This window comes from Phoxinus phoxinus (assembly GCF_949152265.1).
Source record: "Phoxinus phoxinus genome assembly, chromosome: 14".
In the NCBI taxonomy this organism is placed as follows: domain Eukaryota; kingdom Metazoa; phylum Chordata; class Actinopteri; order Cypriniformes; family Leuciscidae; genus Phoxinus; species Phoxinus phoxinus.
This window is the reverse complement of record NC_136889.1, coordinates 27,726,518-27,744,809: the sequence shown is the minus strand read 5'-3', so window position 1 is coordinate 27,744,809 and position 18,292 is coordinate 27,726,518. Positions and strand designations below refer to the sequence as shown.

Below are 18,292 nucleotides of genomic sequence, written 5' to 3'. Positions count from 1 at the left end.
ACAGTGCAAAGGAGAATTTGCTAAGAAACTGCCCCGTAAAAAAAAAAAAAAAAAAATATATATATATATATATATATAATTTCAGACAGGTTCAGAAAGTTACGGAAGAGGATTAGGGCCAGGCAATAATAAAAAAATAAAACCATCTCGAGATTAAAGTCATTATAATGCGAGATTAAACTCGTTAAGTTTCGAGAAAAAAAGTCGAAATACAATGTTGAGAATAAACTCATTAAATATCGAGAATAAAGTCGTTGTGTTGCGAGAAAAAACTTGTAAAATTTCGAGAAAAAAGTCGAAATACAATCTTGAGAATAAACTCATTAAATATCGAGAATAAAGTCGTTGTGTTTCGAGAAAAAAAACTCGTTAAATTTCGAGAAAAAAGTCGAAATACAATCTCGAGAATAAACTCATTAAATAGCGAGAATAAAGTCGTTGTGTTTCTAGAAAAAACTCGTTAAATTTCGAGAAAAAAAGTCGAAGTAATTGTGAGAATAAACTCCCTACTGATAGAGGACATGGCAGAGTTAGATCCCTTAGTCAATCTATATTTTTGACTTTCTTGCAGTAACAAAGAATAGAACATGATCTAGGTCGGCTAGGTGTTTTTAGAAGAAAAAATCAGTCCAATTTGCGCGATGTAACTCGCTTTTGTCCAACATGAAATTCATCGAGGTTTCCCAGGATACCATAAAACGCATTATTTGTTGATGCTCAAGGTGTGGAATTACGACGAAGGAGATGCTTGAGAAGACGCCACTTGCGCTGGCCCAAATGCACTCTGGCATATGGACAGCTATGATAAATTAAAACCGTACAGCATTGCAACTAGCTGTATATGGTTACAGTCGTTACATTCTGTGGATGGAGGCGTACACAACCAACAACGATTAATAATGCGTCTTGTGGTATCCTGGGAAACCACGAAACCTCGATGCGGTTGATATCAGTAACGTTATGCAATGAACACTGATTGAATGCGTTATTCTCTACATTTCATTTCGACTTTTTTTCTCGCAACACACCGACTTTATTCTCGAAATTTAATGAGTTTATTCTCAAGATTGTATTTCGACTTTTTTTCTCGAAATTTAACAAGTTTTTTCTCGAAAAACAACGACTTTATTCTCGATATTTAATGAGTTTATTCTCAAGATTGTATTTCGACTTTTTTTCTCGAAATTTAACGAGTTTAATCTCGCATTATAATGACTTTAATCTCGAGATGGTTTTATTTTTTTATTATTGCCTGGCCCTAATCCTCTTCCGTAGAAAGTGAACATTTTATATATATATATTTTATTTATTTATTTATTTTTATTTTATTTTTGCAACAAGAGCATATTCAAGATTAGAAGAAAAACTGATTGTTTGTTAAGTTACAGTTAAATCATTATGATACTAAAAACTTCCTATTGTAGATAGTGTTCCTAGTAGATAATTACTCTTCCTAGTGTTATTTTAATCAATAGAACTGTTGTTGAAATAATTTGAGACATACAAGACTCACTTAATCTTTATTATCATCAACATTTGTTTGTAGCTGTAATTTAGCCCTTATATCCTCTTAGATTAAAGAATATACAATTTAAGTAAATAGAGAAAAACTGGACCAATTAAGAGTTAATGAGATCCCAGTGGAGGGCTGCTGTAAACAAATATATTTGTAAACGTTCTAAGTCATTATTTGTAAGTGACAAGACACTTGTGTTTCATGTCCAGTATCGTCTGTAATCCCCACAACTGTACTAAAGTCCACCACAATGTTTAATCTCAGCTATGTACTAAAGCTCTTATTCAATTATGAATGTGCCCTTAATAATGTATCTTATCAATCTCTTTTAAGCAATCCCGTCACACTGTCTGTAGCAGAAAACAAACACATAAATTAGTTATAAAACACCCTAAGTAGCTACTGGGCACATCTGTATTGTCCTCTAGAAATATGCTATAAATATTTCCAAGAGTTTTTCTGTATTCCAGCTTCCAGGAGGTTTATTTGCTGAGCGCTATTATTTGTTTTCATCTGAGAATAACAAAATTACAAATTGAGATATACTATGGAGCTCTGCAATGAAACAGGTGAATATTAAAAATGTATAGGTGTGGGGTAATCATAATTTTCATAAACTATACATATTTGTTTAGTTTCTTTATTTATTATCCCCAAGGAGGGGCAATTTGTTCCATACATATATATATATATAAACTTAATATAAATCACACACACAAAACAACACACATTTGCAAACAGTGTCAGACAAAAGTGGGTGATATTTAAATTATCACACACATGAGACTGCAAAATTGGAAGAAAACTACACAGAATAACAGAACATATAACCTAAACTTCTAAAAACATATAGGCTACGGCAAAAAGTGTTCAAAAACATTTTGGGGCAAGTACAAACACTGAGGATTAGCATTAAAATATCTACTAAATTATTTTAAAAACATTATTATTATTATTAGTTTAAAAGGATTTAGAAAACACAAAAGAGTATGTTTGGGTGTCAGTCATTATATTTTGACAGTCCAGGCTATATTAAGGTTACACAAAGGTATTTGACATATCAGTTATCATACTGGAATTACACTGAATTTAGCAAATTGAGTTATTCACAGTAGTGAAAACTGCCATCTACAAGATTCATTTAATATTTCAGTGGATTGCCTAGGAACTGCAAAGAATAAACTACTTTATTCATTTTAAACCCGCCATCTGTTTTCTTTTAATAAGAAAACCAATTTAACTTTTTAACAACAAGGAAAAATAAGAAAGAAAGAAACTTTGCTCAGACTCTGAATCATGTCAAAACGTTCAGTGTTTCCATTAACCAGTTAGTTAGAGTGGTCTATTCACAAATCCTTATTAGAGCGATGTATCATTATGCACAATGCTAATGACAGGGTCTTTTGTGCAGCTCCACTAACCAGAGTCATTGAGTTAACTGGCAATTACAGATTTTAGGCCGGTTAGCATCAAAAGATCAATTTTACACTAATTACAGTGTACAATTCAGGAAAAGAGTGAGCAAAGCAGGTTAAAAGAGGTTCAGAAACAAAGAGAACACGTTGTAATTTAAGCCTGCTTTAAGCCTGATTTTTTTTTCATCTTAGAATATAGTTAAACCTTTTTAAAGGCACAAAATAAAAAGCCCTAGTCTCTCAAGCATTCATTTTTCTCATTAGGACATTGCTCGTACTGGATCACAGTTTGCTCGGAGGTACGTTTGCCTTTCTGATCATATTAAGCTCAAGTGCAAAGCAAAATACTGGTGAGTTTCACCTTGTGTGTTTCTCTACAGGTATATGTGACCCTCACCTTCACACACAGGCTGGGTATTGCTCCAGGACCCATTCTGCAGACACGTGCGCTCGGAAGAACCTATCAGCATGTAGCCTGCTTCACACGTGAACCTTAGGAGGCTTTTATGCCTGAACTCTTCCCCAAGACGAGATCCATGAGGAGGAATTCCTGGATCGCCACAGAATCCCGGATTATCACCTGAAATTAAGACAGAGACATGACTCTCATTGACCGCACACTTTCTCAGCGGCCTCGGTTCCAAAAATGGTTTTACATTAATTTTCGCCTCAGGGATTTCAAACAATTATTCATAAAAAGTCATGAAGCAAACTAACCAACTCTGATGAAAAAAACAAAACATTATTACAGGGAAATACATCATTTGATTGAAATCAACTTACTTTAAAATCATTCAAGATTCATGCCATGAATTATTGCATATGACAATCAAATCAAAATGATGGCAGACTATTGACTTTTTTTATAGCAATTATATATAATGTTTATTGCAAAATGTATAGAAATGTATTTATTGGAAAGTGAAGGAAGACTGACTTGAAAACAATTTGCAATATGCTTTTGTTGCCACAAACCAATCTCATGAGATAGCTAACATTTCACTAAAATCAATTTCTCTGTGGACAAAATGAATGTGTGTTCTCCAGGAACCATACTTCTATGCTCTAGTCCAGGGCACTCTGGTTTATGTTATTATTTTATAGAAGCATCACATAAACATATAATGAATGAGAGCTGCATGATGTGCGTATCATCTGGACTTTGTCTGCGCTGATGTCAACAGCAGTTACTGTTTAAACTTTAAGATCTCTCTGGGCTCAGATTAAGTCTGAAGTGAGCTGAGCTGCTCAGACAGGGGCTTAAAGATCATCCGGCGTCTCTCGCCCCGAGGCTCTGCCACCTGCTGATGCGTGTACCTGAGCAGTAGGGCAGCGAGCCGCTCCACCGCCCATCCTCCAGACACTGGCGCGTGGCGTTCCCCACAAGAGTTCGGCTCTGGCTGCAGGAGTAATGGACCACGGCTCTGTTGGTGAACTTCTGGCCCGACATGAGAGCAAACGGTGGTGTGCCGGGATCACCACAGGATATTGCTATGGGGGGCAGGAGGAAGAGAGTGGAACATCTCAGATAAAAACTTCAATGTTCTTTTGCATATCATTAAAAAAGTTGCGGTAACACTTTCTATGAAGTCCATATAATGAATGATAGCCCCATTTATACGTATTTATAAGTATTAGTATTCTATACATATATTTATAAAGACTCAATAAGACCTATACTGCATTATATAAATAGTTATATTTATAATCAATTACACACTGATTTATAAATGATCAAATATAAAATAGATCCAGAGACCCTCGTTTGCTGTACCAATTCAATCAATTATGCATTTAATGGCTAATATTTGCATTGGAGTTAATGAACAATTTTGATTTGTTAAAATCTAAATATCTCAGCCATATGCATTGTATTGCTTATGGCAGTTTGGAATTATACCAAAACATATTTTTGGAGTGTTTTGCTAGTATGTAACAAAAAAAAACTTAAAAAAAAAACTGATTGTATTAATGATGAATGTTTTTCTTTTCATTATTTTATTACATAAATGATTGTTCATTAATTATATTTACAAATAAACTATTTAAAATGTATGATGAGCACATATTCATGAGCTGCACGCTGAAAAAGCAAATGCTTGTCTTAGAAGTAATACAAAATATATATAAATATAACTATAACTATTCTAATAATGCAGTATAGGTCTTAATGAGTCTTTATACATAAATGTATAGAATAGTATAAATAATAAAAAATAAGTATAAATGGAGCTATGATTCAATATAAGCATGGACTTCACTGAAAGTGTTACCAAAAGGTCTAATTGAATTGCATTGTCTCAAAATGTGGTATGGTTATGCCGTGACTGCAGTCACTTTTGTCACATAATCTAACCTTTGTTGCCTGTTTAATTCAGCAAGTGGTTTTCAGTTAGCACCTTGGAAATTAATAAGGTTGATTTGCATTTTATTCTTTTTTTTTTAGTTTAAAAATGACATTTGGCAGTCTGACCAAATAGTCAAAGAAGGAGATGTTAAAAATAACAGCTGGTATTGATTCTGGTTCATCCATTACAATGGAAAATAATTGTCAAGTCAACCACACTGCATTGTAGGATACGGTATTCCATGCAGTGCAGTAATATGTGTTGCATAATGTTAAATTGGCAAATGTAGTTTGGTCAGACGTCTGGGTGTTCCATGCATACAGTACACCGTATACAAACTATATAGTGCAGAAAGGGTAGATTTAATTGGGTATTATACTATTCCACACATAGTCATGTCCAGACACCAATCAGATGTGCTTCCTAAGAGGTGATAACAGGCCGTATGCTTCCATTAGGACAGCTGGATGGAGAACAACAAAGTGGAACATAACAAAGGAGGGGTGAGATGTGTTTTTAAAAGTTTAACTATTTTTAACTCGACATATAATGTGTCAAGTTAAAAATACACCCCCCCAAAAAAAACAATGCTCGCAGCATGAGATGCTGAAAAAATAGAGGTGCGAGACAATGGCAAAAAGATGTCCGTCTGCATTTGTACATTGACCAACTATTTAGAGAACAGTTTGACAGTGCAGTAATTGTCTTGTTTACTAAAGTGGTTCTTTATGGCTGTGGTAGAGCTTTTAAGTAGATGAATTTAGAGATGTAACGTCTCACGACTTTAGTGTGCTGACAGTTGAACAGTTATTGTTACTTTCACCATTGTAAAGCACACCACACTGTCAGCCCTCTCTGAAAAAGGTACATATCTAAATGTATTCCCTTTAGTGCACAAGCACTTCATAATAAAAATCAGAAAAACATATCTAAAAGTCTAAATTAATTGTCTATAATAAGGCTTATTTTTTAGAGAACATATCTCAGGTTTATCTTGTCCCAGTGGCAAATAATAAATACATTCTCAACCTCTTAATATCTTATAATTGTGCTTCTCAAATTAATTGAGCTTGTTATCAGCATATTGGATATTACTGAAAATGAAACAAAATTTGAATATTTTTTTTTTCATTTTCAATACTGTATCCTTCTCTAGAAGAGCGTATTGGACGAAATACCAGACTATCACTCACTAAGGCACTTAGGAAGTGATCTGTCCCAGAAGCCGTTTGACCGACAGGTGAGAACGGAGGAGCCGAGCAGATAGAAGCCTCTCTTGCAGTGATACATCACGGTGTTTCTGTAGTTGAAGCTCTCTGTGTAGCGCTGCTGAGAGTGACGAATGGCATTCTCCACAAAGCCCGGATCAGAGCAGTTTACCACTGCAAGATAAAAACAGCCAGATGCTTAATGTCTGACAGGGAAGCAAGAGTGAGGAAAGACAGAAGAAATCAATGGAGGAGACTGAACAGTAGGATTGCTGCTGCAGCCTCTGGAGCAATTTCAATCAACTACAAACCGCAAACCACACTTTCTTTTTGAAGATATGGATTATAAGAGCTCCTTCAGAACTTTCTTTGCCTTTTATCTCTGCACTTCCTCAACAGTCAATGGGCTTTTGTTTTTCCCATGCATACCTGGAACACATTGTGAGTGCATTCTGATCCAACGTTGACATATCTGTTCACACAGTCAATGATATTTTACACATGAAGCTGATTCTTTCTAGACCGTCTTGTCAGATTCTGACAGATGTGGTCATATTACAGTTGTCTGTGCCTGAAACGGGTACATGCTGTTCTTGGCTGGCATGCTGTGTTGGCCATGCAGTTACAATTTCAGTTACTGCCCTTCGCAATTAAAAAAAGAAAAAGAAAAAAAAGACATGTCCAGGGGAAACCAACTAGACTGCCTTGCCTCGGTGGCAGCTGTCAATGTCTCGGCACTCCATTAAGCCCCCTGGGAGAGGAAAAGTGGGCGGACAAGCAGCTAAAAAGTTGATAATTGGCACCTGTTATTGGTGTGTTGTTTTACTTTTGAGACATCATGATTTGATCTGGGCACCTCTTGAAAAAAAGAATTTTTAGAGGGACACAGCTCAGAGTAAGAATAAGGCTTATAATGATTGACAGCTGGAAAACAATAAAAAATAGCTTGTGAAAATGTAATGTTTTTTTTTATTGTTTGTGACAAGTGACAACTCCACTTCTATGCTTTTTATCAATTATACTTTTTTTAAATCCATATCACAGTGCTACATTTCTCATGTGTGTGTCAATTATTTGTGCAATTCTATATTAAAGGAGAACTCTGGTCAATTTTAACATTGAACTCATTTTTTTGTAAATTTGGAGTGCTGTCAATACGGAGAACAACGATAAAAATCGGTGTTGCCTACACCGAAATTTGCAAAATTTGCACCCTATTGACTTCAATGGGGCACGTTATAAACCTGCTTTAGTTACCTATGATCACGCGCGTGAACTCGACAATCGACTACTTTGGACTTCGACCGAAAACAGGATGTAAATACAGGTATTTGCGCTGGCTGATATAACATAATTTTTATTCATATCTTTCACATCTACTGCAGTCAGATTCACTCGTGTTCACTCTGAAGGAATCATCTAACATGGCTGGGCACTTGTAATGACACGTCAAAGATGTTAAGAGGCTAAAAGCAGGTTTATAACATGCCCCATTGAAGTCAACAGGGTGCAAATTTTAAAAAGAGGATAACACAGTGTAGGCAACACCGATTTTTGTCGTTGTTCTCTGTATTGACAGCACTCCAAATGTACAAAAAAATTAGATCAATGTTAAAATTGACCGGAGTTCTCTTTTAAAAGTGTGTGTATTAAGAGTTCTAACCTTTGTGTCACCTCATCTATCATTGTGGTTACACTTTCTACTGATGGTCCCCTTAATACATTCTGTTGACTATAAGTAACATTGCACCTAAATGTCAACTAAGTCTCAGTAGAGTATTAGTTGAGTAAAGTATTAGTAAAATGTTTGGATTTTGTTAGGGTCAGTAGAAGTAAGGGTTAGGGTTTGTAGAATAAGTTGACGAAGTTACTTATAATCAGTAGAATGTCTTTAGGGGGATCATCAAAATAAAGTGTTATCAGATATTAAGAAGACAGTGAGTCTACTAATACTCTACTAATTCTCTAATGTCAGTGCAGCGTTACTTATAGTAAAGACATTGTCTAGAGGGGACCATCAAAATAAAGTGCAACAACAATTATATTCTACCCTTTTCAGTTGTAAATGACAATTCTACACTATTATTTGTGTATGCCTTTTTTGACAATTGGGTATGGCAATTTTACATGTCTATTATTATTATTCAGCAACTTACAATCAACGCAATAATAAAGTTACCTCTTTTTCTACTCGTAAATGCATGTTTTTTTTTGTTTTTTTGTCAAAACTATTAACCTGGACCACAGCACAGCAAAATGCAGGCGAAAAGACAAAGCTAACATCAACCTAATTTTGGACTTGTTTTATGGAACAATGCATCTGGTCAGAGGCATGTCAGCTTTTCTTTCTGCTGAGTGCTTTGTCCCTGGGCTCTGCTCGTGCCAGTGGGGAATTGTCCATCTTAGATGCGTTGACCTGCCTCCATTTGCCGTCACGATTCAATTTCACCAGGCCAACATCAACAACTTCCTTCGCACATTAATTAATCATTAAAGTGACAAGATGTGCACGGTTACTCCTACTTAATGTCAGAAAGCATCCCACGATGTCACACGGGTTGCTGCAGACCCATTTGACTTTCAAATCAACACTTCAAGATGGGAAATGACACACAGAGAATTATTTGCACATTGCTTCTTGTCATTCACTGGCTGACTCAGACTGCTGAGCACAGATGCTGGTTTCGCTCTGTTAAAGCTAAGCCCATGAGCTGTGGGTGTTAAACAGCCTTCCTAAGGAGCTTCTCGCATAACAAGATGGTGTTCAAGGCTGTGTCTCTGTTGAGATTCTGAACAAGGGAACAGGCTGCCTGAAAGCATTTGATATACAGTAAAATCTTTTTCTTGAAAGGTTCGTACCCTTGCACACAGGAAGAGGGTTGCTCCACTGCCCGTTCATGCGACACTGTGCTCTGGGTGCACCGTGCAACAAATACCCCGTGTTGCAGGTGAAGTTGACCACGTCGTTGAGATTAAACTCGCTGCCATTTGTCCGACCGTTCGCAGGGTTTCCAGGATGACCGCAAGTTATGGCTGTGAAGAAAAAAATAACAATCCATCACTTCCTTTTTTAAGCTGCTGATAGGGCTTGTGCATATGTAGAAGTTACATTACACACATTTTTTGTGGAAAGTAGGGTTGTATCTGAATAGAGATACAAATAATTTTGAGATTGTTACAGATACAGATACAGGCTCCGCTGCACACCCCTGATACATACAGTAAAACTGTGATATCACACAACTCTTTATATAAAGTTAGATACATATAATATACAACTTTATTTGCATACAAATAGTATATGCATGTAAAATGATTTTAGCACTTACGATTCACTCGTCCCAAAGTCAATGGGTTTTTTGAAAGCTTTTACGTGTCTTGAAAAAGTCATTTGCTAACAAGTGGCTACAGAGGCTGTCAGGAACATTAAACATCATCATACGAACAGGTAAGTTCTTACCGCTTTTACAGGCTAGTTATACATATAAGTGTGCTCATAAACTATTCTAACTCAAACTTTCTAGGAAAAGATAAATATAAAAGTTGACAGATTTTTTAGAAGCTTAGTGATGGTGACGTTGAAATTATAGGACCGTTGTGTAGTTCGTTTATAGACTAGCTTTAGCTTTTTACCTCTGGAGGCTGTATTTAGGCTTCAAATTTCATAAAAGTTGTGTTCATCTGTAAAATGTATTTTGATGGACAAAAATATATATAGGGCTGTCAAACGATTAACATATTTAATCGCGATTAATCACATTAATGTCATAGTTAACTCGCGATTAATCACATATTTTTTATCTATTCTAAATGTCTCTTGATTTCTTTTTGTTCCATTATTTTTTCTCATTTTAATGCTCTTATCAACATGGAAAAGTGGATCGGCTTGCTTTGTGCAAATGTTTTTTATTGAAAACAACATTGGAATACTGTGTTCAATTTTACACTAACATTCTCACTTGGAGTAATAATCTCTCACACAATGTAACACTGTCCATCAATAAAAGGGTGAAAGAAATACTGACGAGGTGACGTTACTGATATTGACGAGTGGACGTAGAAACGCATCAGCGGTGTGTGTGCTTGACCATCAAGTGGTATTTCAGACTGGACGATGATAGCTCAGTTCACAACGCCACACCACACGGTAGGGGTGGGTGATATGAGCAAAAATACATATCACGATATTTTTCGATGTCCGGACGATATCGATATTATATCGCGATATGAGAAAAAAAATTCCACCTTAGTTAAATGACAGGCAAAATATGCATTTAAACCCTATATAACTAGAAAAAGGTGAAGGATTTTATTGGACATAGAAATGAAAACTCTTTTACAATTTCAATGGGGGTAAAATGTTTACATGGTACCTACAATTTCTGGTAAGCTATGGTTTTGTATTATTGCTTGACACAAATTTCACGATTTCAATTCAATTCTTGTGATTTGATAATATTGACTCATTTGGATAAATATTAGGTAGGCTACACAAGATGGGTGTTAATTTTCACAAGAAAAAAAACCCTCACCTAATGCTGCAAACACAGAGAGCCCTATAACAGCTGGTAGTAGCCTATAATTGAAATATAATGCGTTTATTATAACAACTTTATTTAATGAATTAAAAATATATATATATAATAAATGTGTAGTGCACATATTTAGCAAAATACTCTATATAGCTGTTTTTTTTTCTAGCCAACTAACGTTCTATATATGGTCATTAAATGGTTTTCCTGAGGTAAATGTTATGACATAATTGTTCTCCAGCTGTTATTGACCTCTTACCGTGGTTGAAAAACACTAAACACATATTATGTATGAGTATGAGGAATAAACATTTCGGTAAGTTGTATCTCTCAACATTGTTCATTCGTGTTTATTTGCAGAGATGATCGGTTCACGTGTCGCTTGAACTGATGCGCTATAGGATATGTCACACATTTACAAGCGGAAAAAAATATTGTTTGAATTTCGTAATAAAATTGACAGAATCTGAGAGCTGAAACTTTTTATATCATAAGTAACCTGCTCTGTCTTGTCTGTTGGTCACCGTGTCCTCTTTGCTTCGCGATTTTTCTGTGCTTGAGAAAATGGATGTGTGTGAAAGTGTAATGGCACGTTCACACCTGACGCGAATAGCGCGTCAGGCGCGAGTGATTTCAATGTTGAGTGAATGCAAAGACGCGTTACGCGCGTAAAAAATTCCTGTGGCGCGAGGAATGCGTTGGAAGCTCTGTTAAATCTCATGCGTTTGCAAATATGCGCGCTTTCTTGCTGTTGTGTTAAAGTAGGCGGGTTTGTGCTCTATTAACTTGGACTGTTACCATGCTCTCTGTGTTTGATTAATGCCTGTGCATCCCGCGAGTTGGACACAGTAGAGGAGAGGGTTAAACGTTCAGTTCAGCCTCGATTCTGTGTCGTCATTAGTAGTGTTAAAAGTTGTAAAAGAGCACCAAATTGAACAAAACAATATATAACTACAAATTTTGAATTTATGAATATCAAATGGTATTCTCGGTATCGCAAAATCCATATCATGGCACAACATAATACCGGTTGTCACGTTCATACCGGTATAGCGCCCACCCCTACCACACAGATCACTTTAGTCTTGTCAATTGAACCATTTGGCAACTTTTTAAAAGTAAACTTTCCATTCAGGATCTTATTGGCATCCATTTCGGCGTCTCGCGCTCATCATTCATCCACTCAAAACGTAACGTTAAAGGGGGTCGTCGCACACCGGACGACAAGCGCCGCGCCTCGTATTTAAAATTCGAACACATTATTCTCTATGAGTGTACACACACCGGCAGCGCCATTCAGCGTTTTTATTGCTGGCCATAAACTGCGAAAGTGCGCGTCCGATGTGCGATATGAGTTGTCCTAGACGCGGCTCGGCGCTGCGCTTCTCGTCCACTCTTTGACCGGTTCGCATCGCAAGCCCAAACAAGTGTGTGCGGCGTGCTGTTGTTTTGTTTCTGGTCTAGCTAGATCCGGTGTGGTGTTGTAGTTTTAATAACGTTACTAGTTGTTGCAAAAGCATGTGAAAAAAACGACAAAAAAAATTTGTAAAAAGTTTGCTAGGCGTTAAAAAAATTTACGCCGTTAAAATGTGTTTGCGTTAACGCCGTTAATAATGCGTTTAACGGACAGCCCTAATATATATATATATATATATATATATATATATTTTTTTTACAACTGCTTCATTGCTTGTATCGTCGCAAGATGTAAATGCGACTATAAGGCATGAAGATATTATTAACCTGTAAAGCTGCTTTAAAACAATGTGTGTTGTGAAAAGTGCTATGTAAATAAATTTGACTTGACTTAATTGTAAATCAATTGACAGACCTATTATGAAAGTGATTCATAAAAAAAAAAGTGTTAAAAGTTACTTACGAACACACACGGGCGCTTGCCCTGACCACCTGTGGTCTTGTTGGCAGATGCGAACCGACGTCCCTATGAGGCGAAAGCCCAGGTTGCACTGATAAACGACCGTGTCCCTATAACTGGATCCATCACCACTGATGTGACCGTTAACAATTGGATCCGGAGAATCACAATGACCAGCTGAAAAACATTTAGAGGTCAGAATCAACAAACGTCCCATGAAAATGAAATCTTGTAACTAAACAAGCACAAATTCAACTACGAGTTTTACAGGGCGTGTAGCACAGACACATCTGGTTATTTCCAGAGAGCAGTCCGGCGGTCACTGCTTGACATTTTGATGAAATGCCCTCCGTGCTGTTTGGTCAAGCAGCAGGTGATGTGTCCAAGGGTCAGCACCGATCGTCAGACAGTGGCATATCTCCGTTTAGCTGCACTCACTGCTTGTTCAAGGATTTTCCCTTTTTCTAGTATTATCTAACACTACAGAAGTCATAAATCAATATCGTCTACACAAGACTATGTGAGTTTATGTTGTTTAGAGAAGAACAAAGAGTGTTGATCCAGGAACATGTTCTTCTTATGGAAATCATATTGTTCTTAGTGTTGTACAAGAACTAGAACTATACAAGCATAATATAATAGCCTAGGAAAACCTCAGGCTTTCCCTCCAGTAAACAGACCTGCTTTTCTCTACACATGAATGACTCGGTAATAAATAACGTCCAATAACAGAAGTCCAGCTGAAAGATGTTACTTACCCAGACATTTGGTCTCAACTCCACTCCAGAGACCATTGGCCTGACACTCCCTCACGTGTGAGCCCACTAAAGTATACCCTGTGTTACACATGAAGATAGCCGTGGCACCATATGTAGTCAGGGTTCCCATCTTCTTGCCATTAGCAGGGGATGGAAGCTCCCCACAGGAAATGACTGGGGAAAATAGTCAGCACAATATCTTGAATACAAATGTCATTCCATCTGAGAAAAAGGTCACATTGATGATGATGGACACAATATGTCACTCTGATTCCTAGTGACTACCAGGAAATGGGAAGGTGAAGGGGGCATGGCTAAAAGCAATACAGATGTGTTTATGTAATGGTGCACATGGCAAGGGAAACATAAGTACACTACCAGTCAAAAGTTTGGAAAGATCTACTCTTTATTACTACTATTCCCTATCAGTCAGTCACTGACGTAACGTCTCCGTTCCCTTCTTCAGGGAAAGGGTTTACAATAGGTAACCTTGACGTTTTCTCACCTTGAAACAATGATGATAAAGCAAAGACGAATCACAGAAAATAAATAAAACATCCCTACATTGTGACAAACTTATTTTTAGAAGTATAAATATTCCATGTAGTTACTCAACAAGGCCAGTAAATAATATTTGTTCTTCAACAACTGTTTGCAAAGTATCAAAATCAAAGTATTGTAAACAATTACAAGCAATTTAAATTAGCAGTCTTTTGGGAGACACTTTACAATTTACACTTTACAAGGTCTCATGTGTTAACATTAGTTAATGTATTAACTAACATAAATTAACATTTATAAATTTTTGTTAATGTTAGTTAATAAAAATACAGATGTTCCTTGTGCATTCATTTATGTTAACAAACTTTTGATTTAATTATTTTTTTGAATTAACAAAAAATAATAAAATGCTGTAGAAGTTTTGTTCATTGTTAATTTATTAAAAATATTGATCACGTTAGTATTTTAACCAAAACAAAATGGTATGGTAATTTAAATGGTAATTTTAAGCCAGTTATTTTGCTGTAGTGTGTCACTAGGAAATAACAGTTTACATTTCCAAACATTCCTTTTACCATAAATTGTAATAATTAATTAATCCAGATTTGTATATGCGCAAGGAGTCTGACAACAGCCGGTGTGATCCACACGGAGGTCTGATCTCACCATCATCGAGTTTGTCTGGGATTACATGAAGAAACTGAAAAAAAAAAACTGAGACAGACAAAATCCAGAAGAACTGCGGCAAAGTCTCCAAGACGTTTGAAGAAACTTACCTGCAAAATTACAGTAGCCTACTGTGAAAAGTTTCAAGCACTTTTGTAAAAATGCTGTAATGTGAGGATGCTTGTAAAGATAATGTCATAAATAGATTTTATTTATCAAATAACTTCTATTAACTAAATCAAATCAGTATTTGGTATGACCCTGTGCATTTAAAACAGCTTTTGTCCTCAGTACACTTCCACATAGTTGTTCAGGTAGCTTTGCAAGTAAGTTTCTTCAAGCGTCTTGAGTTCTTCTGGATTTAGTCTGTCTCAGTTTTTTTCAGTTTCTTCATGTAATCCCAGACAGACTCGGTGAGATCAGATCTTCATGTGGAACCCGGCTGATGTCAGACTCCTTGAGCATACAAAAATCTCACTGGATTATTACAATGAATCTAATGTAAACTGATATTTCCTACTGACACTCTATAGCCAAATATATGAATTGAAAAAAAAAAAACATTTGGGGTCGAAAATACTAACGTGCCTAAGACTTTCGCATAGTACTGTATATGTTTTAGGGAGTTACACTTCTGTATAAAGTTGCTAAAGTGTTTCTGATCACTTAATCTCTGTCTTCACCGATAACAAGTACAATTTGAGCTTTTATTCACGTCTGTGGCTCAAACAATGCAGGATTAATTACATGACAAGTTTCATACTTGGGGTTAGGGGTTTGTGCACATCCAGTAACCCTGAGTATGAGCAAAAGTAATAGTGATGGTTGCCTTAGCAAACAGCACTAATGATTCTTTAGGTGCGGGGGCTAGTCATACAACCCACACTCATTTATTTTTACGACATACTAAGAAGTCAAATTACAATTTAAGCCCCAGCTGTTTGCATCTGTTCCTTTCATTAACAACTTACTCACCGTGGTGCGTAAACACATTAAAAATTAAGCTGCCTCTGATTAGAATATTTACATTTACTCTCTGACCTCGAATTAGTTAAAGCATTTTTCACCGAAGACTTAATCACCATGATACTGTTTACACAGCCTGTCCCCGCGGTGGAAACCGGGCCACGATCAGAACTGACTAAGCAGTGGATGGCGTCTTATGCGTGCATGCTAAATCCAGAGGATTACACTTGGATCAGTGGAGAAATAAACGAGATGTGGTATAGAGAGCGGACAGATTTCAGACATATTAGCTACCCTAATGAATTTGTTTCATTAGCTCACAATGGAGGCAGTTTGGTAATTAACAAACTGATATTTTCGTGAAATCCCAAGAGTGGAATATGGAATTCAATTGTGTTTTTTTGTGGGGTCTTTTTAAAGGAATAGTTCAGCCCAAAATGGAAATGTTATCATCAATTATGCACTTTCATGTGATTTTCTTTCTGTGAAACACATAATATGATATAGAGCTTCTGTTTTCCATACAATGAGAGTGAATGCTGATTTATTCAGCCAAGCTTCAAAATGGACAAAAACAAGGATCATAAAATGCATCTATCTTTGTAAATGTAGCCTATGTGTTGTTGTGTTTGTGTAAAAGCATTCTTACTCTTGCAGGTGGACTTCTCCTCCAGCCCTTCCCATGTTGCATTAGCTAAGCACTTGATGGTCCTCCTGCCCCCTAGATAGTAGCCGGGGGAGCAGCTCAGCATTATCCGTGCACCGAACTCATTCAGCGAACCCGAGATGAGACGCCACACCATGTGTTCTGAGAGCATGCTCTCAATGTTTGGGCACTGAACCGCTGCAGGACAGAAGGCAAAGAACGCATTAATGGAAAACCATGACCTTGTAGGTCCTGAAACTGGAATAACTAGAGCTTACAGGATTTATGGGATAGATAAACAATACGAGTGAAAAGTTTGGACGCACTTGTATGAATTTATGTTTCCTATGACCTAATTTTTTCATATAAAGGCTTTTTAGATGCAGGAAAGTACGTTACACTAAAATGTCAGTTATTTAAATGAATGAAATCGGAATTATGAAATCAATCCGACTGATGAATCCAAATATTGTGTTTACATGAACGCTAAATAAAGTGAATGGGTTGATGTGAGCGTTTATAAGTCACAAGCAAATTGATCTTTTGACATGCGCTCACTGTCCGAATATTCACAAATATTTCCTGCTGTTGGCGCATACTAACCATCCTCCTGCAATTGCTTCTTTTCTGTGTTTTAAAAAGCAGACTTTATATTTATCTATTTTGGGTCCTGATTAGGAGTATAGAGTTGTCAAAAATGTGACCATTGAGCAGAATCGTAAACACCTCTGATTGGCCATTGTGCTCACGCACTCATCAAATATTGTGATTGGCTTCAAAAACATGTTGTAAATATACATCAATGACACTCATATACAGACAGAGATACAGGCGGGAGTGAAAGCGGACCGGTCCGCTGATAGACGCCTACTTGTGCTCAACCGCTCCCGGTTTTTTAACCACTTTCAAACGCTTCCGTGTGCTCTCAAACGCTCGTGTGTTGATCATTGTGGCCAATTACAGACATATCCGATGAGTGTGTGGGAACACCATGGCCAATCAGAGGAGTTTACGATTCTGCTGCTCAGTGCTCAAGCGTCACAATTGAAAATTTTCAGTACCGAAGTCGGTACTTTTTGACAAATCTATAGGAGACGATGAGCACATGAAGCTTCGTGCCGTACTGCTTATATTTATCAAGCAGTCAAAATGCCCCTCTCCGTGCCCAAACTGTCTGTGGATGAGAGTCCGAGGCAAGGACTTCTGAGATGACATTGTCCTGCAGCACATCAGAGACGATAAGTGGAATGAGAATTTTAGAATGACATGAAAGTCATTTATGACACTATAGCTGTGTCCCAATTCAGAGGCTGCATCCTTCAAAGGACAGAGACTTCAATGGTCATGCCTTGGAAGGCTCAGTCCGACCTTGACGGCCTTCAAAGGATGCAGCCTCTGAATTGGGACACAGTTATAGTCGCACCGCTGTGATGCAATCAGCCTTGGAATGAGGCCTTTGAAGGATACAGCCTCTGAATTGGGATGCAGCTTACAGTATATTGAACAACAACAACTCATTCTGTGCATCATACGTCGTTGCAGATGCATAGAACTTACAAGTTTCAGTTTTAATATGATCGATTAAGTGTCCAATTGAAAGAATTAGAAATGAGAAATTTTCGTAAGAAATTTCAATGAGATTTGGCCAACTCGTTCCGATTGATATAGTTACAGTAAATGTGACTTATTTACGACTGTGCAACTAGTCCGATTAGAAATGGATTATTAGGGTCCATGTAAACGCTGCTACTGTATCGTATATTAGACCGTTCAAACAAGGAGAACTTTTGAAAGAGTTTTTGCTCTTCGAAAGTCAACCTAGGAATGGTTTGGCTTTAGTTTCATTTTGTGAACACATTC

General features: G+C 36.9%; 1 protein-coding gene across 1 annotated transcript in view; it reads right to left on the bottom strand.

Annotated features, from left to right (window-relative positions):
- Positions 1-18,292, bottom strand: part of LOC307010858 (CUB and sushi domain-containing protein 1) — a 605,591-nt gene that overhangs the window by 28,047 nt on the left and 559,252 nt on the right. Inside the window, exons 51-57 of the mRNA XM_079635929.1 lie at positions 16,436-16,630; positions 13,654-13,827; positions 12,899-13,072; positions 9,347-9,520; positions 6,473-6,661; positions 4,249-4,422; positions 3,329-3,511 (exon numbers count right to left, since the gene is read on the bottom strand). Of these exons, the coding sequence (XP_079492055.1) occupies positions 3,329-3,511; positions 4,249-4,422; positions 6,473-6,661; positions 9,347-9,520; positions 12,899-13,072; positions 13,654-13,827; positions 16,436-16,630 (1,263 nt within the window). The remainder of the gene's footprint in view (positions 1-3,328; positions 3,512-4,248; positions 4,423-6,472; positions 6,662-9,346; positions 9,521-12,898; positions 13,073-13,653; positions 13,828-16,435; positions 16,631-18,292) is intronic.